Source organism: Choloepus didactylus, chromosome 20 (genome assembly GCF_015220235.1).
Source record: "Choloepus didactylus isolate mChoDid1 chromosome 20, mChoDid1.pri, whole genome shotgun sequence".
In the NCBI taxonomy this organism is placed as follows: domain Eukaryota; kingdom Metazoa; phylum Chordata; class Mammalia; order Pilosa; family Megalonychidae; genus Choloepus; species Choloepus didactylus.
Window position 1 is genome coordinate 61,781,730 of NC_051326.1, and position 25,281 is coordinate 61,807,010.

The 25,281-nt window shown below is 40.9% G+C and overlaps 1 protein-coding gene across 1 annotated transcript in view; it reads left to right on the plus strand.

Annotated features, from left to right (window-relative positions):
* LOC119516503 overlaps positions 1–25,281 on the plus strand; it is a 121,458-nt gene that overhangs the window by 91,933 nt on the left and 4,244 nt on the right. Inside the window, exons 5-6 of the mRNA XM_037812801.1 lie at positions 9,088–9,208; positions 20,958–21,100. Coding sequence (XP_037668729.1) covers positions 9,088–9,208; positions 20,958–21,026 — 190 coding nt within the window. The 3' untranslated portion in view covers positions 21,027–21,100. The remainder of the gene's footprint in view (positions 1–9,087; positions 9,209–20,957; positions 21,101–25,281) is intronic.

The following is a 25,281-nucleotide window of genomic DNA, read 5'->3' on the forward strand; positions in this document are numbered from 1 at the left end:
TTTGATGGATATTTGGGCTGCTTCCATCTCTTGGCAATCATGAATAATGCTGCAGTAAACATCGGTTTACAAATTTCCGTTTGTGTTAACTTTCAGTTTCTTTGAGTATATACCTAGCAGTGGACTAGCTAGGTCATACAGCTTCCTGGGGAACCTCCACACCGTCTTCCAGAGTGGTTGCACCATTCTACATTCCCACCAGCAGTGAATTAAAGTGCTTCTTTCTCCACATCCTCTCCACTTGTTATTTTCTGTTTTTTGGATAATAGCTATTCTGGTAGTTGTGAGATGATATCGCATTGTGGTTTTGATTTGCATTTCCCTAATAACCAGTGAAGTTGAGCATTTTTTCATGTTTTTGAGCCATTTGTATTTCCTCTTCAAAAAAGTGCCTGTCCATGTCTTTTGCCCATTTTTCAATTGGGTTGTTTGTCTTTCTGTTGATTTGTAGGATTGCTTTATATATTCGGGATATAGTAAACTTTTATCTGATATGTGGTTTCCAAATATTGTCTCCCATTGTGTAGGCTGCCTTTTTACTTTTCTAACAAGGTCCTTTGATGTACAAAAGTGTTTGATTTTGAGGAGATCCCATTTGTCTATTTGTTCTTTTGTTGCTTGCACTTTGGGTGTAAGGTCTAGGAAACCACCTTGTATCCCAAGATCTTTAATATATTGCCCTACGTTTTCTTCTAAGAGTCTTATGGTCTTAGCGCTTATGTTTAGGCCTTTGATCCACTTGGAGTTAATTTTTGTATAAGGTTTGAGGTAGGAGTCCTTTTTCGTTCTTTTGGAAGTGGATATCCAGTTCCCCAAACACCATTTATTGAAGAGGCTGCTCTATCCCAGTTGCTTTGGCTTGACTGGCTTATGAAAGATCAGTTGTCCATAGATGCGAGAGCCTATTTCTGAACACTCAGTTCTATTCCATTGGTCTTTATCTCTGTCCTTATGCCAGTGCCATGCTGTTTTGAGCAGTGTAGCTTTGTAATATGCTTCAAAGTTAGGTAGTGTGAGACCTCCCACTTTGGTAGCCTGACAGTTGAAAGAACAGGATTGTGAAAAGTACTCAGACAATAACTTGCCGTAACGGAGAGGAGAGATGCCCCTTTCTAGAGAAATTTCTATGAAAATATCCAGTAGTTAATGAATTGAGGAAACCCTGAGTGACCAGAAGCACCAAGAGTCTTGTCTAGGAAAAAAACAAGACAACATTGAATTCCAATAAACACAAGATACCGTGGGGACATCGAACCTTTGTTCCTAAAGAGATGTCACAGAGAAATCATATTACTTGTAGCAAACTGTATTACACTGAGTTCAAATTTTCACTACTGTATATTTTATTTTTACAATAAATATTTCAATATTGTATTCTTTCCATTCCTAAGAGCCAGTTTAGGAGAAGTACACATGCTGCTTCTGATCCTCCTGCATGTAAGCACCTGGGACCTGCTATGCTGTTTCCTACCTGATATCTCTGAGAAAAGCCCTTTCTTCCTTCAGGACTCTCAAAATCCTTCTTTTCAGTGAAGCAGATGTGATGAATAATGCATATACTAGTTAGGAAATAAGTACATTAATCAGTTTGTGTACAGATAATTTATAAACATGGAAAGTGTCCTGTAGTAAGAAAAATCTCTGAAACTCATAGGTAAAAATAGAAATATACATTATTAAATATTTTAAATTGGGGAAAATTAAAAATTAACAAATAAGTGTCCAAAATGACAGAAATGAAAAACAAGAAAAAACAAACGATGCAACTGTTAGAACAGACATATGAGGGAAGCTACCCAGAGCGGACTTGGGCAGAGAAAGGAATAACGTCTTCATCCTAGGAAATGAGTGTGTAGGTGACCTGAAGTTAAACAGAAGTGAGAAATGTGGAGTGAGCAGGAAAATGGAGAGATGATTCAGAAATTTAACAGAAACAACAGTAAACATCTTTAGAAACCTTGCTCGTAAAGACACTCTTTAGATAAAACCTCAAGCTCTCTGCTATTTACTATACATGCTGCTTTTATGGTTAAACCATCCTAAGCCATCATTCTAACTTGATGTACTCATATATTCCTGCTTTTAGGGAAAGTCCATTCTTCCTTTAGGTCTTATAAACCAAGTATCACTGGTAATGATATTTGTAAAGTAATCAATACAGAAGAAAAATAAAGTACTATATAAATACTTTCATGAAAGGGGAATATGTAGAATAAGAGAAAGTTAACAGGCATAATCATCTTTTCTTAGATTTGCTAACATTAATGGAGACAAAATGAAGTAGTGAAAGAATTAGTAATAAAAATATAATCAGTAATAGTTTACATAATCACTCAAACAATTCTGATCAATCTGTAAATCTTAGAGACAACTTAGAGCAATTCAAACCAATATCAACAGCATAGCTTTGGTATTAAAGGGATGCCCTGGAAAAATGAACTCCAGCCTTGAGGAAGTAGACATGCTCCTTTCTCTCTACGTGATCCTCCTTCCACCTTGACCATCCTTGCTCATTCCCACTTCCTCCCCTTGAAGAATGCCCTTTTCTTCCAAGACCAGAAACAACTGTGCTTTCATTGAAGGAGATGTTGAAAGTATCCATAATAAGACAAAGTACCTATGTAAATGAACTCCTTAGTTAAAATGTGCATAGCATTTGTTAATTTCCATTTGATTATTAGTGCTCTCTTCATTTGCCTCTATGAATTGAATGATCCTAAAGTAACTAAAAATTGATGTTTAAAATATAAATACATAAAGTTATTATTTTTAGCTAAGTTAAATATTCATTCCTACATCTTAATTACATTCTGTGGAGGAAAATGTGTCCCAATAATAAAAAATGTGATAAGACAAATAACCAAGATGACAGGTGATTTGACTATAGAAGAATTGAATCAGGGAACTCCCTGTTCTCAGAGATAAATCAAAATTTGCATTTTGGGAAACTCCCTAGTCACAAGTATCACAATCAGCTGAGAGATCAGTGACACTGAGGGAGGATTTAAGGCACAAAACATGGCAAGTAGAATCTTCGTTCACAAAAGGACTGTCCCGAAGGTCTGGCAACACTGTTATGTCTCTCTTGGGCACAATTGTGGGGAGAGAGAAGGGCTGCAAAGATGAAATAATCCTATTTTCTCTCCCCATAACCATGTTGCATATCTCCACTTTCTCTGTTGTGATTATATGTTAGGTAAAGGTCACCTCTGACCTCACCAGGAATTCGGGGTCAAGAGTTTTACTACAGAAATTGGTTCAAAAAGGAGGGACATTGAATGGCTGCTCAGTGTCTGAGGAAGATCTTTTTTGTCAGGACCACACATCCCTACAACCTCAAACTCATGAGTCCCTTCTCTGCTATCTCATGCAGATGGCTTCCTTTAAAACAGAAGGCCAGTCCCGGGGCTCTCAGGCCTGAAAAGCTTTCTCCCTCTTCTCTATTCCTAAGTCTACTCGCAACTTGGTATCAGTGATTCTTCAAAGTGTGACAGAACTTCCTTGAGTGACCTCAGATTCTGCAATGTGTACTGGAAATCCCTAAGCATATAGAGCTTGCTGCCAAGCAAAAAGGAAAATGACAGTATTTATGACAGGAGTCCTCAGTAATTGCTGGTAGAGGAATCAGAAGGGCACAGTGAAATGTTTGGGAGGCAGAGAGGGTAGGGGGTGGGTCAGATTCAGCGAAGTAGAATTCTTTGTGGAGATGGGTCTGTTGATGAATGACTGTGAAGGCTTGTGATGAGACATGGTGTCAGTGGTTAACTCCTGAGGTTTTCTGAGAGAGTGTCAGCGGATCCTGATGTGAATTGTCATGGTGTCAAGATGGGAATGCAGTCATTTTACCAAGGGGACAGGGCTTCTGAGGTTGTGCTTCATGCAGGAACCCTTGGCAGTCTGTTTGCCTCTCAGATGGACTGTGGTGGGCATTATAAGAGCAGAACAAGATGGACTTTCCAGGACCTCATTTCCTCTCTGAATTTTTCCTAAATATTGGTCTTGATGGTATAGCAGAGAAAGGAGCTGTCTTGTAAGGAATGTAAAATGAAAGGAATGTGCTGTCAAAATTAAAATCCCAGTGACATATGACCTCCCATTCCAACTTCTCTGAGAACATTTTCTCAGGAAACTTACTGAAATGTTCTCGGTAAATTACATAATAAGCTATATTTGTGATATATATACACATATGGTGTGTGTGTATTCATGTATATGTTAATCCCTCTTTCATATCTGTTAATGAAATTATATTTATTACTCAAGTTTTGATGGAACAAACATGTAATTGACAAAATAATCAGCCATTATAACACATATGTCTTTCTATAGATTTTAATTACCTGTAACATTGGCTGTGTTCAGTAACTCGTCTTACCAAGAATAATCATGGGAGTGTGAAGGCTCACTTGGATGATTCTCATGCTCCACTTGCTCTCAACGGGTTTCACTTGATGGAATTTAGGTGGTATCTGGTTAGGTTTCATAAGCCCTGATGTCTTCACTCACTTATCTGCTGCTGTGGGAGGGACGACTGGAAGATTGGGCTCGGCTGGTGCTCTCCGCTGGACACCTGCCAATGGCCACTGCAGCATAGTGACCTTAGGGTGGTCAGACTCCTTACATGTGGCTCAGGAATCGCAAAATAGTGATCCAAGAGACATGAAGTGGAGGATGCCAGTTTCTCATGTTCTGGGGTATAAACCAGAATTTTGAGTCTTGCTTCCTCTTCTGCTGGTCACAGCAGTCACAGAGCCCACCCAGTTTCAAGTGGAGAGGACACAACCCTACCTCTACAGGAGGTTCATCGTAGTGACAAATATACTCAGCTGAGGCCCCAACTTTCCCTGGCCAGGGCACCAATTTACCATAAGCTGGGCCTCAACAACGGGTAGGTAACTGGACTGGGATTAATTAGTGTGGTCACTAAATTGTCTTCTCAGACACAGGTACAAGACAGCATTGCTCAAACTCCCACTGTGAGTACCAAAGCCACAATATGTGCCAGTACCCATGGCCTGAGCTATGACCCCATACACATCACTGTGGGAGCCATGTCTAAAAGGAACCTCAGCCCACCTCCCACCTTAGCCTGGAGTATTAAATCACCAAGTGTGTGTGTGTGGGGTTGAGTGAGTTCTGGACAATAAGTGCCAGAGGGAGGACTTTAGGGATTTCTCCAGAATCCTGAGTATCTGAGGTTTATTTCTGCCTCCAGGTGGCTGAGATCAGAATTTACTAGTCCTGCTCCCTCATCACACCCAATGTTTTATCAGTGGCATTCTTGGGCTGTGATTATTCCAAGATGCTTCTCACCTCTTCATACTGCAGATTGAGTTCCTCCTTCCAAAGAAATCTTCCACACCAAACTCCTGACAAGGCATGCAATGTATTTTAACATGTTCACACATTAATGACATAAAGACTAAGGAGTATCATTTATGAGGAAAAAAACACATGAAAGCTATCATAACTAATTAAAAATTTCATGGAAGTCTTTCTAAATTTCATCATACATCCCTTCCCTGACCAAACCATGGATTTTACTCTAAGGAGTTTTATTATTATTTTATATTTTATTATCATTATTAAAGTAAAACATGGCTAGGGATTAGCTCTTAAAATAACATCTCAATGCCAGCTTCCTCTTTCACAAAAGTCCCTCAAAATAAAATATCTGCTGAGAGGCAGGACTTGAGATTGTAGTTATTATTGTTAATATTTTCATTTGTAAGGTAATGCAAGAAATTTATTTAATCAAGAAAATTCAAATACCCCTTAGGTATTTATCTTGCACAACAATCCTGTAAAATGGAAACTATACTGAGAAATAAATTCATTGTAAAGTCTGGGCATGGTTATTTCAACACTAAATGAATACCTTAATCATATGGGGTTTATTTGTTTAAAAAAATTTTAAACCACATTAAATTTGGAATTCTCATTGAAGTCCTTCTAAGTAAAATGACTGACCAATTATAAAACATTAACAGAGTAAGGGGTTTTACTGTTTTTTTTAGTATCTTTGTTATTATTTAGAAAATTTTAAAGAAAGAGCAGTCTATTAAATAAAAACAATTCATAGACATTTATTTGACTGTCTTTACAAACTCCTCTGTGGGTTTATTATATCCATTAATAAAATAATACCGCGTGTTCATTTCATTGAAATATATAGCAAACCTGTATAACTGGCTTTCCCCTTCACAGAAATTCCTCTAAACAAAATATCTGCCAAGAACTAAAAGCATCTTAAAGCGGTTTGTCATTACTGCTGTCATCCTTATGATGCCAACACACCTGATGTGGCCCCACGGCCCCCAGGTAGCGCTGACCCCTTGGAACTTGGGGCCAAAGAGCAGGTGATGTGATCATAGCTGTGAAATGGGATACTGATGTCTGAGGATCTAGGAGGAATTTGGACTCCACAGAGCTCATGGAGATGTGTTGGCCAGTCACGGGGGACGCAGTGAGGGAGACACATTTGAGAGGGAGGGTTGGGTAACTGGGAAAGAAGCACAGAATGAACTTGATTCTGTGGACTGAAAATGGCATTTTCCATTGGCTCATGGGGTTGTGTGGAGAATAACAATAAGGACAAGGAGGACTGGTAAAAGAAATTGTCATAAGTTACAAAAACTATGAAAGTAAAAGCATGTGCCAGTGTATCTTAGGAGATGACAAAAAATAGAGTGACAGATAATCTATGTTCTGTACCTTTAATTATAATGTGTATATAATAATATACAGATGTATAGTATTTCTGTATGAACCCAAGAGATATAGGTGTACTTCTATGTTGGTGTGGCTGTTTAAATAAGTTAATATAGCCTACAGTGACTTTGATCCCCACTAGCCCCCCTGGCTTACAGCCAGTCTTGCTGAATGAGCTGCCGGAGGTGGAGGTATGGCCTGGAGACCAGGGCCTTTTGTATCAGGAGAGAGACTTTTAAAGTCATTTCCCTAATTTTAAAAAAATCGGTTTGCTCTTGTAGGTTTTTTTTTTATACCTTACAAATCTAATTACTTGTAAGAGAATTGTCTCTAAATACATACATATATATAGTACGTACAAGGAAACATACACACATACCCAACAAGAAATAAAAGGTCTTTCAGGTGGTCGTGTTTGACTCTTATGGGTATTTTCACTGTGCTAGCCAACAGATGTGGATGAATCCCTAGAAGTCTTCACATAGGATAAAATCCTTCAGGCATTATAAAATCCTCGTAAAACACCAAAACAGGAGGTGTTTGGCATTGTGGTTTTCTGTTGTTCTTGATGAATCAGTTCATATGTAATAGCATAAAAACTCACAAAACTGAATTGCTTACCTGTTCCTTTCACAGAAATGCCTCTTGAGAAAATAAACAAAATAATTTTAAAGTCTTTGGCCATTACAATTGTAATTGTTAAGTTAATTATTAATACCTTACTCATTCCACTTTAACTTCTTTTCCATATGCTAAAATCCTTTTGAATAAAACATCTGCCCCAAAATAAGGACACAAAGAAATGAGGCCTTACTATTAGAAATATTCATTTAAGATGAAATGGAGGATTGTTGTTTCAAAAGAAATTTTAAAGGCCTCTTAATGGGCTGGCTATTTCTACTGAGAAGTACAAGCAATGTAAGAGATTACAAATATTATTGTTATAATAGTTTTGAGAGATAATTAGAGGAATTTATTTCATATAAGGAATTGTAAAATCTCTTTAGCTCTTTGTTCTTTTGATGGAAACTCTTCCAAATAAAATATCTACCAGGAATTTAAAAAAAACACTTTAATTATACTATTATTGTAATTATTCCTCAGAAAGAAACAACTTCCTGAAGAAGTGGCTGAATCAAGGGTGAATGTAAAAGATGAATCTGGAATTTATTGTGCAACAAATTAGGGAAGTGCTCAAAGGTAGTGAAATATCAAAAAGGCGCAGGGACAGCTTCAAGGGGCTCCCAGTAACCAAGTCAGGGGTAATACGGGCATTGAAATAACCAACAATGGCAATAAAATAGGAATCTTTGCATTTACACTGATATACATAAATGATAAACAAGGGAGAAGGGAAAACTCTTTCTTAAAATAGAATGCGAACGAATTTAGTGATTTTATTGAATTAGAAAATCATATTTTCCTAACTTTATGATAAGAATTGTCTCATTCAAGAATGATCTCTGCATGCTAAAACATGTGGGTGAAATTTGAGAAGTAACAGGATATTCACATAGTTTAAATATGTCTCCGCAGAATAATTATTCATTACAAAAAGGAAAAGATAACTCTGTGAAGAAACCTCGCAGTCTACAACTTAGCCAAAGGATCTAGTTACCAGCGCTAGTAAAAGGACAGATTGACACCATGTGCCCCTGACCCCAATATGAAATACAGGAAAGAACATAGTATCCCTTCAGTGGTCTTCCTGCCAAAGATAGATTCCTACCTCTAATCACATGGAAACATCAGAGAAACCCACACTGAGGCGCATCTTCACAAATGCTCAGTTCCTGAATATTAAGAAATGACTGAGAAGCCATTCCTGATTGAAGGATTCTAAAGATATGTGACAACCAAATGCCATGCCCCATTGTGAACTGAGTCGTCTGTTGTAAAGGACGTAACTGGGATAATTGGTGAGACCTGAATGGAAGTGATATTTGAATGAATGGTAGTTCTGTATCAGGGTTAATTTGCAAAAAAAAAATTGAGGAGTGTTTTTTTTAATATAGGAGAGTGTTCTTGGCTTCGGAGACAAACCTAATGTATTTGAAGGTGAGGCATCGATTGGGCAACTTGCTTAGAAAGTTCAGAAGTTCAGAAAAAAAGGTAAAGAGACAGGTTGGGAGATAGAAAGCAAAGACTGTAAAATGTTAACTTTTTTACCCTTATATGAGTGAAAGAAAATCAGGTTTTTGTTTTGTACAGCTTTTTCCCTGAGGTCTTCATTAACTGCTTATTAAGTTTGAAATTATTTCAAAGCAGAAAGTTTAAAAAATAAGTGATTATTCCTTAGGTGAACTACAGCTGAACTAAATGCCTGCCTGTAGTTAAGTCTTCAGCGTAATAACAGACATTATTTTTTTTAAACAGGTTTAGCCCCAGCCAATGGGAACCGCTAATGGCCTGTTACCCGGGGGACGCCTGGATTCCAGCAACCATGAAGGGACAGCGCTGTCCAATGGGGGTCCTGGGCTGCTCTGTATCCGTGCAGGTAAATAAAGGTATAAGTGCCATCTGAGAAGAAAATTCCGGCATCCCTAAGATTGGGGAGGAAATGAGAAAATCATGTAGGCTCCCAGCTGCACTGGTTGCCTGCTCTTCCACCAGTCACCTTCCCTGAGGTTTAAAACGCCGGTCCAAATCCAGCCCTAACCCACCCGTTTCACAGACACACTCTGGCCCCAACCCCCTTCACTCCACTTAGGGGTTCCTCCATGACTAGAGCCCCCACAGCCTGTGCCCATTTTTCCAAACCTCATACTGAGGATGGGGGTCTCCTCTCAGCTCTGTGGGATCATCTGACCCTACATAATTGCCCAGTGTTCCCCCAGGACCCCATCACCCTCTGCGCCAGCCCAGATCCCCACCCAGTTCAGACCCGTGGCCAGGACCCCGGCCCAAACCACGGTTGCTGTACCCAGCCTGGTGGTCTGCGGTGGAGACTGAGCTCCAACAGTCTGGGCCAGTCTCCAGAGCAGGCACCAGGCTCTGTGGTCAATGGCAAGTGTGATCCGCCAGTTGCTAGGCAGGATCCTGTCTTCCTGCAACGCATGGGCGGGGTATTGTCAGTGTTGGGTAGTCAGAGATAGACAGCAAGCTGAGCCAGTCAATGGCTGCTTTTGCCAGTGGCTGTGGGTGCCCTGACCAATAAGAAATGTGATTGGTCTTTTACTAAACCAAAACTGTAAGTTAATAATAGTAGGTAACACATAGAAGAGAAGGAACCCAGAAAACCACTAGTGGAGTCTTTATGAAGGATAATAAAATATTTTCTGTAATCCAAATTTAAATGTTTTGTTTGCTCTCCTAGGCCTAGCAGGATATCACTATGATCCAGCCTCAGCCACACAAGGTGTTGATTTGGGCAGGATCTCTGCCTCAGGCCACCCCCATTCAGGCCCAGGTTTATCCTTTAAGAGCCCTGACAACCGTGTGGAAATGCCAAGGCTCTGTTCTGGCAGATGAGGGGGCCATGCAGCATTTATCTTGGGATGCTGTCCAGGAAACTCAGAGAAACACTGAAATTACAATGTTTTCTTCTCCATTTCTGCCTTAATTCAAATTATATTAAATTAATACATTTTGGGTGAAGTAGTGCTCCATTCCCATGGATAGGAATGTAAAGGCTTGGCCTGTGGGGTCTCTGATCATCAGTCTGTTGGGTGAAAGCTGGGTGGGCTGCAACCTAAGTGACAGAGAAGCTGAAGTGTCTGTGATGGATTTCTGGGGCCAAAGGCGGGGACAGGAGTGTCAGAGATGTGAGACTTATAGTTAGAAAAATGCTCAATATAATCCTTTAGCTGGAAAAAGCTGAGTATAGTTTTTGGTAGTTAGAAATGCTTATAATCAGGCAGCCTTGATTCACTTCAAGTCTGAAAGCCGTTACTAGCATAGTTTGCTGTGACTTAATCTCAAAAGCTAACACTCTGTTCCTGGTTACATTCTTGAGATCTGTTCCCAGCTTTGCTTGTAGGTATAAGATATCACCCAAAGCAGGACGAAATGCATATGGACAAGGCCAGTACCTTCCTCTCTTTGAAAGACAAGATCAAAGGCCTGAATGGTCAACAAAGAGAGAAGGGTTTATCAGATAACAAGACATGCTGACCAAACAAAGTGAAGCAGGCGACCCTTACTCAATTTTAATGAATCCTGTGACTTTTACTTAGTTTCTTTTTTCTTTTTTTTTTTCCTTTTCTTTTTCTGCTTTCTTTTGGACCTTTGCCATTTCTTTGTCTGTTTGGACTATGAAAGTTCAGAACACCTTTCTCACTTCATACTGGTCCTGGAAAGATTTTCTTTCCTCCAGTTCCTTGTTGATGCATCTTCAATAAACTCACCTTCTCACCCAAGTGAAGAGACTTGTTTCTCTCTTTGATCTGGGATCAGGCACGTCTAACTACATAGGACCATATTTTATCACAGTAACAAGAACCATGAGGTGAGGGGTGGATCTGTTGAGCAGTGGGGGTCTTTTTGCTTATTGATGGGGTATGTTTTGTAGGAGATGCAGGGCTTTAGGTGTGTGTGATATAAGATCTGTTCAATGATGTTGAGTCTTCAGTGTCAGTGAATTGGGGTCTCCTGAGTTATTGGTGGGTGGTCTGCTGAGTCAGTGAGATGGGGTCTATTGAGTTAGTGGTGGGGATCTGTGGGATCACTAATGGAAGACCAACCATCCCCAACCTGATCCACTCTCTCCCACCTGCTTCCCTGAGAAAACCCTGGATCACAAAAGCTTTTGACGGAAAGATTAGTTGGTGAAAGAAATCCAGAGTGCTTTAACTTCCTGCTAGAGTGTATTATGAATACTACAGACACAGCCCATTTTAATTTTATTGAAATACAACACATATGCAAAAAAGTGAACCTGTATGTTCACTTGATTTTTCAGAAGATGAAAAATCATTTAACCAACCTCATTCAACCCCATTTTACCAACACCTAGATAAAGAAACCAGATATTACCAGAATCCCTCCTACCCCCTTCTAGACTTTGTCCCTCCCAAGGGTAATCACTGTTGTGATCACTCACACTGTGAATTAGTTGTTGTTCTTGAGTTTTATATAAATGGAAGTGTGCAGTATAACTCTCTGTTAACATTATATTGTGAAACGTGTCCATAATACATTTGGTTGTTCATATTGCTAGATAGTACTTTTGTGTGTATATGCCATTATTTATTCATTCTGTTGAGAGAACCTCTATTTGACTACTACAAATAGGAAGTGAACATAGAGAAAAGTAAAACTTAACATCAGAGACGAATGAACCCTAAGATCCAGCAAACATGAACCCTTAACTAGAAGGATTGGATTTATGTTCAGTAAAGGCTCTAGCACTGGATAAATTGGCACTCTCAAAGGTAGAGTTGAGAAATGAGGCTAAAAATAGAAACAGAAATAATGGCTGAAAAAATCTCCCAAAGAAGGAGTTAGAGATGTCTATATCCTCCCAGTCTGCAAGAGCAGGTGAGTATCTGTCCCCTTCTCTACCCCAGCTTTGCATGTGATGGGAAAGATGAGAAAAGAGGCTGTGAACATGTAGATGTGGGCATAGGTGAGGTTGGGGTAAGAAGCTCACCAAAAGAAGCAGGAACCCCAGTGAAGGCCTGTAGGCTGAGCCGCACCCCCTGCTCCCCCTTAGCAACCAGCACACTGGTGACCAGAGTCACTACACCCAGGTAGGAGTCTGTGGGATGCACTCATGGAGATCTTTAGCTGCCCAAGGCAAACGCCTCAGATCCACGTGGGTCCACACCTGAGAACTGAGAGACACAGGCCCCACTCAAGCACGCAGAGCCCCACTCAGCTGTTTTCTCCCAAGCTCGGGGATATCCAACAGTGGCCAGGACCCCCAGATAACTTGAGGAAAGACTCTGGCCTGAAAGGTGGAGAACAAAACTCTCAGTAAAGAGAGGGAAGAAAGGAAACATACACATTTAGGGGCAGTTTCTCTGTCTCTGCAGAACAGGTCCTGGAGCTGATCCTTCTCTGTCTCCACTGCTCGCCCCACCCCTCCACCCCAGTGTAGCAATCAACATCCTCATCTTAAAGAATCCCTGTCATGGTCTCCACCTGTGCTTCGTGCTGTACCCTTTTCCCCACATCACAGCCACTGTTCTCTTAAAATTAAACTTTACCCTGGTGACAGCATTTACCCCCTCCCCTCTGGCCACCATTCATTCGCTGCATTTTGGCTTCTCTGGCCTGTGGCTGACTCTCCAGCAGACCACTCTCACACCCGCTTCAGAGCCTTCACCTGTTCTGTCCCTTCAGCCCACAGTGCATGGACAGGTTGGGTCACTGCTCAGATGTCTCCGCTCAGATGTCCCCTCTTCAGAGAGTGTTCCCTGACCTCTCCTCCCAAGCCCCCTTTAACTGCACCCATCACTCCTATCCTTCCCTGTGCATTCTTCTCCTTTATTTCATCATCACATGACATCCTCTGTGCTCTGTTTAATTTTAGTACCTTCCTCCCCCTTTAGTATCTTTAGTATCTACTCCTTTAGTGTCTTCCTACCCCCACCCCTGAGACATCAGCTCCATGAGGACAGGGACATTCCCCTCTTCACTGTTCAATGCTCAGAGCCGAGCTCTATTTTGAGGAGAAATCATTTACCTTCGTATAGTGATTTTCTGTCCTTTATCTTATTTCGGCCCCTCACCCACTGCTCAAAGTGTCATTTTCTGCTTTCCTTCCACCATCACTAATAATCCCCAATTACTGCTCTTTGCCTATAGAGGGTGTGTCATTTGTGACTAAAACGACTAATTGTGGGGCCACCAGCTATTTCTGTGGAAGAGAAACCCCTGCTGCTCCCTCACCTTTCCAGTGGGGTATGTCAGATGGGGAGGGAGAGGCATGTGGAGGTTTCCCCAGACTGTCCAAGGGGAATTTCTACATGGTCAGAAAACTCTCAGTTCAGCACATGGCAGAGAAAGAAAATCATCTACATTTGGACTTAGCATTTTTATTTTTTAACCTTTCTTATTTTAGAATATAAATATTAAATGATATAAATTTCTCTCTAAGAATACAGTTTAGCTACACCCCAGAATTTATATTTATTTTTTAATGTTTTAACCAATGCATACATAGAATAAAATATAAAGTTGTGCTTACTTACAAGTTGTGACTAATAGGAATTGAGTTCTGCCAAAAAATTTTATTGCTGGGGTTTAAATGTCTGTTATGCCTAATTAGTGTATGTCTTCAATTGGCAATACAATATTTTTAATATATAGATAAAATATTCAAATAAAAATAGCTCACTTAAGATTCATATATAAATAATACTTAGAAAATATTGTTTTGGGAAATGTAGTTTGATCAAGTTTCAATTTGAGTAAATGTTTAAATAGTAGCAGGGTTTTCTACTACTGAGACAGAATTCAAACGTTCTTTGAAAAGAAAGTCCCGCATTTCCTGGTGTTTTTCTGGAAGTTGATGGAAGTTAGCTGGAATATCTTTCCATCTAAAAGGAGGAATTGACCATGGTCCTGTCCAGGATGAGAAGGTGGAGGATCTCCAGCCAGTGGAGGGGGTCCCATTGGATCCACTGGCTTCAAGGACCTTCCTAGGGAGGCCGGGTGGGTGAATGTAGCGTGGAGGCTTCTGAGGCCTGAGTGGAGGGGAGGGGACAGCACTGCTCTAACTCCCAGACCCACCCCTGCGGTCAGGGCCATCAGAGGGTAGATGAGGGGCACAGCTGGGTTTGGAAAATGCCTTGTGCTGTGGTGTTTCTCAGACCCCTTTGAGACTCTTCAGTGGATTTAGTATCTTCATTATCTCCTCTTTTAGTTTGGAGCATTTGTTTCTCTGTTCCTTTAGTTTTGGGGCCAGGGAAGTTAATCTCATCAGCATCATTTTCATTCTCTTTGCCTTTCTGTAGGTATCTACAAGGCTGGGATTTTATTTTATTTTATTTTACTTTTATTTTATTTATTTTTTTAATTTTGAAATAAATTCAAACTTACCGGAGCAGTTGCAGAAATAATATAAACCCGAAACACAGAACTCCAGCATACCCCAACCCCCCCTCTACCGATACCCCAGTCTACCAACTTTAATATTTTGTCACTTTACCATCTCTTTCTTTCTTTCCCTCTCTCCCTCCCTCCCTATCATCCATCATCTATTGCTCTGTCTTCTGAACATATGAGAGCAAGTTGCACACATCCTTGAACAAATATAATGCACCTATACATTTCCTATGAACAAGAATATTCATTTATGTAATCACATTAAGTGTAGTTAAGAAGTGCAAGAATTTAACATTGATTAAAGCTTATATTCTGTGTTTCATTTTTTTCCTTCCTTATGTCCCAGTTGTGTCCTTTTGAGCCTTTTCTCCTCTATTCTTAGATCCCGGCCAGGACCATCGATGGCATTTAATTGTCATTGTCTATTTAGACTGTCTTATTTTTCAATTGTGGAAACATATCTACAGCATAAATCTTCCCATTCCAACCCACCCCAAGCATTCCTTTTAGTGGGATTAATCACATTCAAAGTGTTGCAACGTCATCGCCTTCCCACCATCCATTACTAGAAATTTGCCTTCACCCCTAACAGAAACCCTACACTCCTTTCTTATTAACTCCCCATTGTCCCTTCCCTCACTTCTCATAACCCATACTCTGCTTTTCATCTCTATGATCATATTCTCTGATACTTTCTTTGTGTTTACCGTGGGGCTTGAATTTAACATCTTAAGTCTATAACAATATTGTTTTTTCTTTGATACCAATTTAACTTCAATAAGACACATAACCTGTGTCCCTATGCTCCTCCATTCCCCCACCTTTATGTAGTTCTTGTCAAAAATTACATATTTTACATTGAGTCCAAAACCACCGATTTATCATTACACCTCCTGTGGAAAGTAAATAGTGGAGTTACAAATCAAAAATACAGTAGTATTGGTATTTATATTTACCATGTGATCTTTACTGGAAATCTTTATTTCTTCATGTGGTTTCAGTCGATTGTTTAGAGTCCCTTCCTTTCAGCCTGCTCAGTTCCCTTTAGCATTTCTTATAGGACTGATCTACTGGTGATGAAGTCCCTCAGCTATTGATTATCCGGGAATGTTTTCATCTGCCCCTCATTTTTAACCTCCAGGTGTTTCAGAATTTTCTGTCTCGATGGTTATTGACTTCTATTTGTATTCCATTGTGGTCATAGAATGTGCTTTGAATAGTTTCAGATTTTTTAAATTTATTGAGGCTTGTTGTATGTCCCAGCCTATGGTCTATTCTGGAGAAAGTTCTGTGATCACTAGGGAAGAATGTGTATCCTGGTGATTTGGGATGTAATGTTCTATATCAGTTAAATTTTTTTCTCTCTCTCTCCTTTCTTTGTTTCTCTGTTTGTAGTGGTCCCTTCAGTATCTGAAGTAGGGCAGGTCTTTTATTAGCAGAATCTCTCAGCATTTGTTTGTCTGAAAAATTTAAGCTCTCCCTCATATTTGAAGGAGAGTTTTGCTGGATAAAGTACTCTTGCTTGGAAATTTTTCACTCTCAGAATTTTAAATATGTCATGCCACTGCCTTCTCACCTACATGGTGGCCTCTGAGTAGTCACTACATAGTCTTATGTTGTTTCCTTTGTATGTGGTGAATTGCTTTTTTCTTGATGCTTCCAGGACTTGCTTCTTCTCTTCAATATTTGACAGTCTGATCAGAATATGTCTTGGAGTGGGTTTATTTGGGTTTATTCTATTTGCAGTTTGCTGGGCATTTATGCTTTGTGCAATTATATTGTGAAGAAGGTTTGAGAAGTTTTGTCCAACAATTTCTTTGAATACTCTTTCTAGACCTTTACCCTTCTCTTCCCCTTTTGGGACAGCAGTGAGTCTTGTATTTGCGTTTTATTTTATCTGTCATATACCTGAGATCCATTTCGATTTTTTCAATTTTTTTCCCCATTCTTTCTTTTTTGTTCTTTCATTTTACGTTCTGTGGTCTTGAGGTCGCTGAGTCATTGTTCAGCTTCCTCTAGTCTTATGAGTATCCAGAATCTTTTTAATTTGGTCAACAGTTTCTTTTATTTCCATAAGATAATCTATTTATTTATTTACTCTTGGGTCTTCTTCATGTCCTTTATATCCTGCTCCGTGCTCCTCTTCATGTCCTTTACATCCTGTGCCATGCTCTCATTGTCTTTGGTTCTTTGATTAATTGCTCCAAGTACTGTGTCTCCTCTGATCTCTTGATTTGCATGTTTGGGTTTGGTTATCCATATCATCTGGTTTTTTCATATGCTTTAAAATTTTTCTGTTGTTTTTGGCCTCTTGGCATTTGCTTTACTTGATAGTGTTCTTTTAGGATATGAAGAATTATTGAAACCCCAATCTCTAATTTGTCACATCTACAGTTTGGTGGAGTACACTTTCTCTAACTAACCAGCAGATGGTGTCTGTGAGTCTCCTATTCCCCTCAAGTCAGTTCTCCCCAACTTTGTCTTTGTGGTGTGTGGGGGTCTGGTTCTTGTGGGGTCCAATTGGTGCACCAAGTTTGGGTCTGTTATTGGTGCTGTCCGCCCTGAATGTGGGGCGTATGTCTGAGCAGTTAGGGATGCAGGGCAGCTTTAATAATCAAACCTCCCAGGTGTTCCTGGAGATTTAAAGCTGTTGCAAGAGTCTGGACCTTCATTTCATTCTTGCCACAGATTGTCTGTGCCGCTGACCCACAAGTCCTTGGTATTGGCGTAGGGTCCCTGGGATTTCTGAGTGGGTCCCTCTTCCCAGCCGTGCCCTTCCAGGGCCTCTGCTGGGGGAAGGCTGTGCTACATCACAAGTGTGCACCATCCCTCCAGGGAAGCCCTGGGCCGCTGGGCCATGCAGGGGCATTCTCAGCCTGCTGTAAAGATGGCTGAATGGGGCATGTTAATTTCCCCCTTTTAACACAGTTCCGCCTTCCCAGTTCCCGGACAACCAGCTGTGGGCACGTGAAAGGCCTCTGTCTGCGCCCGATATTGTGGCATGTGTGCGGTGTTACAGAAAATGCTTCCTGTCACACTGGGTCCCTTGGTGCAGCTCTGGTGCAGGGCTCTGGCACTGGGCAAGAGTGTTCCCAGCCCCCCAGGAAGATTGCTGCAAGGGGCGTGGTTTTTTTCTCCTTTTGGCTCGCCTCTGCCCTCCCTCCCTCCGAGACAATTAGTGGGTCCACGAAAGGCTGTCTTCCATGCCAGATAATGAGGCGTTAGCACAGCCCATTCCCGCTGCGCTTCACTGTGTGTTTCTCGCTGCTGTATCTGCAGCCACTCCTGGGATTTTTTATAAAAAGGAGGTAGTCTGCCTCCAAACACCAATGCACAGTCTCCCCACCATGCAGCACGGCTGCTGGACACCCAGCAAGTTTGCTCACTCGTTTCAGAACGCAGACCCTTGGTTTCACCAAGTTCATGGTCTGTGTGTATTTAGCAGACCTTGTCCAGCTGGTGCATCTCTGGAACTGGTGTTCTGGGTCACTCTCTGGCTTTTATCTAGTGTTTTTCATGGAGGTGTTTTTTTGCCCTGTCTCTCCTAGCCACCATGGTAGGTTCTCCAAGGCTGGTATTTTAAAGTCTTTCCCTAGCCTGGCATCTAAAGATGGCACAGTCTCTGCAAAACCCTGTGAGCAAACTGATTTTATCAAGGAGCTGGCATTTCTCTTCAGTCAGTGTGGCCAGTGTGTTGGCAAGCTGCTTTTCTCATCTTACATAAATCTGCTGCTTCTAACAGACTGCCACGTCTGAACAACAATGAGGGACCCACCAGTAAGCTGATGAGAGGTGGAGGCTGTGGAATGTGAGGCTTGCACCCATGTCATTTGGGAACAGCTCCATCACCTCCTCTTGTAGCTTCTCAAGGATCAGCCCAAAGTCAGGCAATAAAGGGGTTCACAGCCCCCCTCTATGGCACCATAGCCACCCCCAGGGCTCTTCCGAGTGAAACCGTGAATCCCCTCAGCACAGCAAACCACAGAGAAACTCCCAGGGTTCCACCTGGCGCACTCCAGCCACTGACAGCTTGAGGGATCATCAGCGAGAGGGTCTGAGGGAAGGGGAAGGCGGAGAGACTTGGAAAATAAAATGTCCTTGTTTCAGTGACAGTCTATTAATCATTTCTTTCTCTCTATTTGTTTTCTTGAAGTGATATAAATTGAAATGCGGTGAAATGTGCCAGTTTTAACTAAATGAATGTCAAATTTTTATAACTTTTTACTCCCAAACCTCCATAGGATCCAGCAACCCTATCAAGATAGAATTCATTCATTTATATTAATCCATAAAATCACTCTGGTACCTTCAGCCAATACCCATACCCCTCGTATGCATGCAGCCTGTGTTCTGATTTTTATCATCATGCATCATGTTTGCCACTTCTTATAATTCATAAAATGAAGTAAATCAGAATGAACTCTTTGGTGCCTGCATCTTTAGCTCCAAATCATGTTTTGAAATTTTTCAGTGCTGTGTATGGACCAGCGGTTCTCTCTGCTTTATGACTGAGATCTTTGACATTGAACACCCACGTTACAAAATGTTTATCTAGTTTTCTCTTGGTAGACTTTTCAGTTGCTTCAAGTTTTGTGCACTATGAATAAAGATATTCTGATACCTGTGTACAAGTCCTTTAAATAAACAGATGTTTCTTCCCTCCCCCTGTGGAGTACATGGGAGTAGAAATGCTTAACTATATGGTAGGTTGTATGCAGAATTCTTTTTGTTGTTTGCTTTAAACAACTATTGAGGTAGAATTTACATGCATGTGTAAAATTCATAAAATTAAGTCTATAATTTTTTTGTAAGAAGATCTGTACAAAGCTTACCGCTATCCAATTTTAGAACATTTCCCTTACCCCCAATTTTCCTTTTCTGATTTACTCCATCAGCCATATTTTGCACAGTCACTCTTGCTTGAAATGCTTCCATTAGTTAGTTTCTGGTTCACTACACTTTCTGCTTTATATCTGATTTCACTGGCCTTTCCTCTCATGCCTCTTTTCTTTGTTCTACTTTTCCATAAAAGTCCTTCCCTATAAGTGTCATCCTCAGGGCTCAGTTCTTGGCCTGCTTTCCTTCTCCAGCACCATGTTCCCTGACTGGAGCATCTTGGCTTTAAAGGCCTTCTATACTGGCCTGATTTCTACATTTATTTATCCATCCCAGTCCTTCCCATGCAGTCCGGAGATACACACGAGTGCTTCATATGTCTCCGTGTGGATGTCTAACATGCCAAAATGTTCACTCTGGTCCCTGGCGCCTTCATAACCAGGGCTTTCCAACTTTTTTCCCAGCTTTCCTCTGGCATCATGAGCTGCGGTTCAGTCAGTTTTAAGGGTGTAGCTGAAGTAGCTCTTTCCTCTCTCAGAAGTGACCGATTGACAGGGTTCAGCACATGAATTAACAGTGCCCTGAAGTATCCTTTACCAGAGAAGCTGCTGAGCAGGGTTGAATGGTCAGACTGGTCCTGAGGCCCTGATGTGGTGCAGAATCCCTGGGAGATGGGTAGTTAATCTCTTTGGTTTCTGTCAATCTCAAAGCCTCAGGATCACACAGTCACTGTGATCAGGACACATTGTTGGAAAACCAAGGTGGTTCTGACCTCACTGTGTTGAATATCCACTATGGAGGCCCAGGCAGTCCCTGGAGGACTTGTCAGACCTTTGCCCAAGCCGGTCTTGGGGAAATTCCTTACTAGATTAAAGTAGGAGTATTCTAGGAGATTATGATTCAGAAGAACCTTAAAGCTGTTTATAAACCTTGGGGATAATAGATGAGAATGGCTTGGGGCTAGGGAAGCTGTTAAAAGAAGGGAGGGTCTTACTCATGAATTTTTGTTGTTTTTTGTTCTTGTTCTTTGTTCTTATTCTGGCTTTATTTTATTTTTTAAGCAATCTGGCTTACAAGCTGGCAATTTTAGCTAACACTGATTTGCCTTTTGTTAATTCATGACCTTTAGGTGACATCTGGAGTGTGTTTTGAAATCATTTTCAAAGTTCCTCTTTAGTCTGAACAGAGGATAGTGTGTTCACAGATCCTGATGGTAACAGAGGAACCTGAAATTCCCTCATCCTTACCAGGGAAGGCTTTGCTGCAAGAAATCATTGCATTTTAGCCCCATGATCTCCTTCCCTGGGGAGAGTTTCCCACCTAGACCGTGGAAGGCAGTGGGACATGTGGGAACCTGCAGCAGCTGTGCTAAAGGTCCAAGAAGACCTCCAAAATGACATCTGTCTCTTTGACATCAGAATTGCCTGAAGACCTTGGAGGAAATGCAGATTCCCAGAAGCCACAACCCTGAAGTAGTGAGCAGCTAGAGGCACATGGACCACCTTCTGGTAACATCCATGGAGCGGTTATGCACGTGTTCCAGAGCAGCAGAGTCACTGAGGTAAGGGTAAAAGGAGAAATGTTGGCTTTCATCTGAGGGAATAATTTGGATGTCTTAAGTGAAAGAAACAAGGAATAGAGCTGAAAATATCGGGAAAAGCCTGCCATTGGAAATGAACCGTAAAATTCACCACAGTGGCTCATGGTGTTGGGTAGGAGCAGGAGTGGACTGGTGTCCTTGGCCTTGTGTCTCAGTGTTAGAGCAGCAGGTGTGTACCAGGCTGCATGACCCAGCTCTCCCTGGACCATCTGTTTCCAGAATGCTGGGCTGTCCCTAAAATAGGCTAAAAATTCCCAGGTTGGCAAAATGAGCCAAATACAGGAAGAGTTGCTGCAAGGGAGGCGGCCAGGTAGAGCCCTACATCGTCCTTGCCCAAAGCAGCTCTAAAAGTTTCAGATCAGCTCTGGTCGTGAGCTCCCACCCTGGGCTGAGCGGGGGAGGGGCTTTCTGAGGACAAAACAGGCAGCCGGTCCAGGCTGGAGAGTGTGGGTCCACCAGGCAGCATGGCCCTGGGGGCACGGCCTTCTCAGGGATGTGCAATCCAAGTCTCTTGAATGGGCAGATTCATAGGCACCTGTGCAGCCCCTTCTCTCGCCCCCTTCCCGGGTCATCGCCCAGATCCCAGATGGCTGACCAACTCTTCCCGTCCCAGTCATATCCCAGTAGGAGTGCTGCTGGCCAGGCGGCTGCAGCCTCAAACTCCTGGGCCTTGATGCTGGACTTTGTCCTGTGCCTGCCATTTCCTCTCCTTCTGGCCATTCCTCCCGGAGCCGAGTGAGTAGGCCGAATTGTTTGGTACCAGATGAGGTGGGCAGGTGTCAGGCGGCACGCGAGGTGGAGTTCCCTTCCTGCCACAGGACTTGCTGGCAGCCAGGCCAGGACCTGGACCTCATTTTTGTCCGCACACAGCCCCGGCCGCCCCAGCCACCGCCTCCCGCAACCCCACCCCACCATCCTGCCTTTTCCTCCCCAAAGTGTGTTCTCTTCTGATGCACAGATGCAAATGGACACCAGCACCCTGCCATACACAAAAATGCATTCCAGCTGGATAAAGACCTCAATGTGGAAAGCAAAGCTTTGAAAATATGAAAAAAAGTTGTACTTAAAAAATAAGCAATGGAAAAAAATTAAAGACAAATTAGAAAGAAGAAACGCTAGATTATATTCACTCTACATTCTGGATTCAGTGAAGCTGTAGACAAAATTCAGCTTGGTTATACTACTGTTCAATTCTTTGCAGCAAATAATAATTTTAAGATAAGAGATTTGATAATCAGGACTAGTTACCAAAGTGGGATCGATTAATTGGTGTGGATAAGTCTAAAAACATTGACAATCCACATAACGCTTTTTTTTAAAATTTTATTTTGAAATAAATTCAAACTTACAGGAACCATTGCAAAACCAATACAAACCCCATACACAGAACTCCAGCACCCACCCCCCCCGATACCTCGATTCACCAGCTTTAACATCCTGTCACAGTACCATTTCTTTCTTTCCCTCCCTCCCTGTCATCCATCATCTATTGCTCTGTCTTCTGAACATATGAGAGCAAGCTGCATACATTCTTGAACAAACAATATAATTCACATATACATTTCCCATGAATAAGAACATTGTTTTATGCAATCCCATTAAGCACAGCTAAGAAGTTCAAGAAATTCAACATTGATGCACAGCTTGCATTCTATTTATTTATTTATTTATTTATTTATTTATTTATTTATTTTTACTTATGTCCCAGCTGTGTCCCTTTGAGCCGCCTCTCCTCCATCTTCAGATCCCATCCAGGATCATCCTTGACATTTAATTGTCATTATCTATTAAGACTGTCTTTTTTTTTTTTCAATTGTGGAAACATATATACAGCCTAAATCTTCCCATTCCAACCCCTCCCTAGCATTCCATTAGTGGGATTAATCACATTTAGGATGTCACAATGCCATCACCTTCCCACCATCCATTACTAGAAATTTCCCTTCACCCCTATCAGAACCCCTACACTCATTTCTGAACTCCCATTGCCCCTTCCCCCACTTCTTGTAACGCATTCTCTACTTTTCATTTCTATGGTCATATTCTCTGATGATTTCTTTGTGTTTACTGTGGGGCTTAAATTTAACATCTTAAGTCTATAACAATCTTGTTTTTCTTTGATACCAATTTAACTTCAATAAGACACATAACCTGTGTCCCTATACTCCTCCATTCCCCCACCTTTATGTAGTTCTTGTCAAAAATTACATAATTTTACATTGAGTCCAAAGCCACTGATTTATCATTACAGTTTATGTATTTTAGATGCTGTAGGAAGTAAATAGTGGAATCACAAATCAAAAATACAGTAGTATTGGTATTTATATTTACCATGTGATCTTTACTGGAAATCTTTATTTCTTCATGTAGTTTCAGTCAATTGTTTAGTGTCCCTTCCTTTCAGACTGCTGAATTCCCTTTAGCATTTCTTATAGGACTGATCTACTGGTGATGAACTCCCTCAGCTATTGATTATCCGGGAATGTTTTCATCTCCCCCTCATTTTTGCCCTCCAGGTGTTTGTGAATTTTCTAAGTCTCTGATGGTTATTGACTTCTATTTGTATTCCATTGTGGTCCTACAATGTGCTTTGAATAAATTCAAATTTTTTTTTTTTAATTTATTGAGGCTTGATTTATGTCCCAGCAGATGGTCTATTCTGGAAAAAGATCCATGATCACTAGAGAAGAATGTGTGTCCTGGTGATCTGGGATGTAATGTTCTATGTATGTCTGTTAAATTTCTCTATATGTCTCTCTTCTTTCTTTGTTTCTCTATTGCTAGGGCTCCCTTTAGTATCTGAAGTAGGGCAGGTCTTTTATTAGCAAAATCTCTCAGCATTTGTTTGTGAAAAATTTAAGCTCCCTCATATTTGAAGGAGAATTTTGCTGGATAAAGTATTCTTGGTTGGAAATTTTTTTCTCTCAAAATTTTAAATATGTCATGCCACTGCATTCTCGCCTCCATGGTGGCCGTGGAGTAATCACTGCTTGGTCTTATGTTATTTCCTATGTATGCGGTGAATTGCTTTTCTTTTGCTGCTTTCAGAATTGCTCCTTCTTTTCCATATTTGACAGTGTGATCAGAATATGTCTTGGAGTAGGTTTATTTGGATTTATTCTATTTGGAGTTTGCTGGGCATTTATGTTTTGTATATTCATATTGTGTAGAAGGTTTGGGAAGTTTTGCCCAACAATTTCTTTGAATACTCCTTCTAGACCTTTATCCTTCTCCTCCCCTTCTGGGTCACCAATGAGTCTTAAATTTGGACCTTTCATTTTGTTTATCATATCCCTGAGATCCATTTTGATATTTTCGGTCTTTTCCCCCATTCTTTCTTTTGTTCTTTCATTTTCCGTTCTGTGGTCCTTGAGGAGGCTGAGTCAGTGTTCAGTGTCCTCTAATCCTGTATTATGAGTATCCAGAGTCTTTTTAATTTGGCCAGCAGTTTCTTTTATTTTCATAAGATCATCTATTTTTTTATTTATTCTTGCAATTCCTTCTTCATGCTCTTCTAGGGTCTTCTTTATCTCCTTTGTATCTTTGTATCTTTTAACCTCCACCTTTCCTTCTGGTGACATGTATGACTCTGAGCTGAGCCTTTCCACCACCTTCACACACCTTTCAGCACTGTTAGTTATTCTCACAACATGCTACCGTCACCCGTGTCCATTTCCAAACGTTTACATTCACCCTCATTGAACATTTTGCTCATAATAAGCAACTGCTCCCCATTCTTTAGCCTCATTCTATATCCTGGTAACTTATTTCATGTCTATGAGTTTATGTATTATAATTAGTTCATATCAGTGAGACCCTGCAAAATTTGTCTTTATGTGTCTGTCTTATTTCACTCAACATAGTGCCCTCAAAGTTTCTTCATCAACCCATTTCTTTTAAGATGGTTTTTGTTCACACACCATACAGTTGCATCCTAAGTAAACATCATTGGTTCTCTGAATAGTCACTTATTTATGTATTCAGCACCATAGCCACTATCTAAATAAGGACATCTCCATTTCTTCCACAAAGAAGGAGGAAGAGTCAAAGAAGGCAGAGAGACAAAAGAAGAAGAAAAAGAAAAGAGAGAGAAAGAAAAAAAAAAACTTGACCGCTAGAAAGCAACAAAAGGAAAGTTAGCA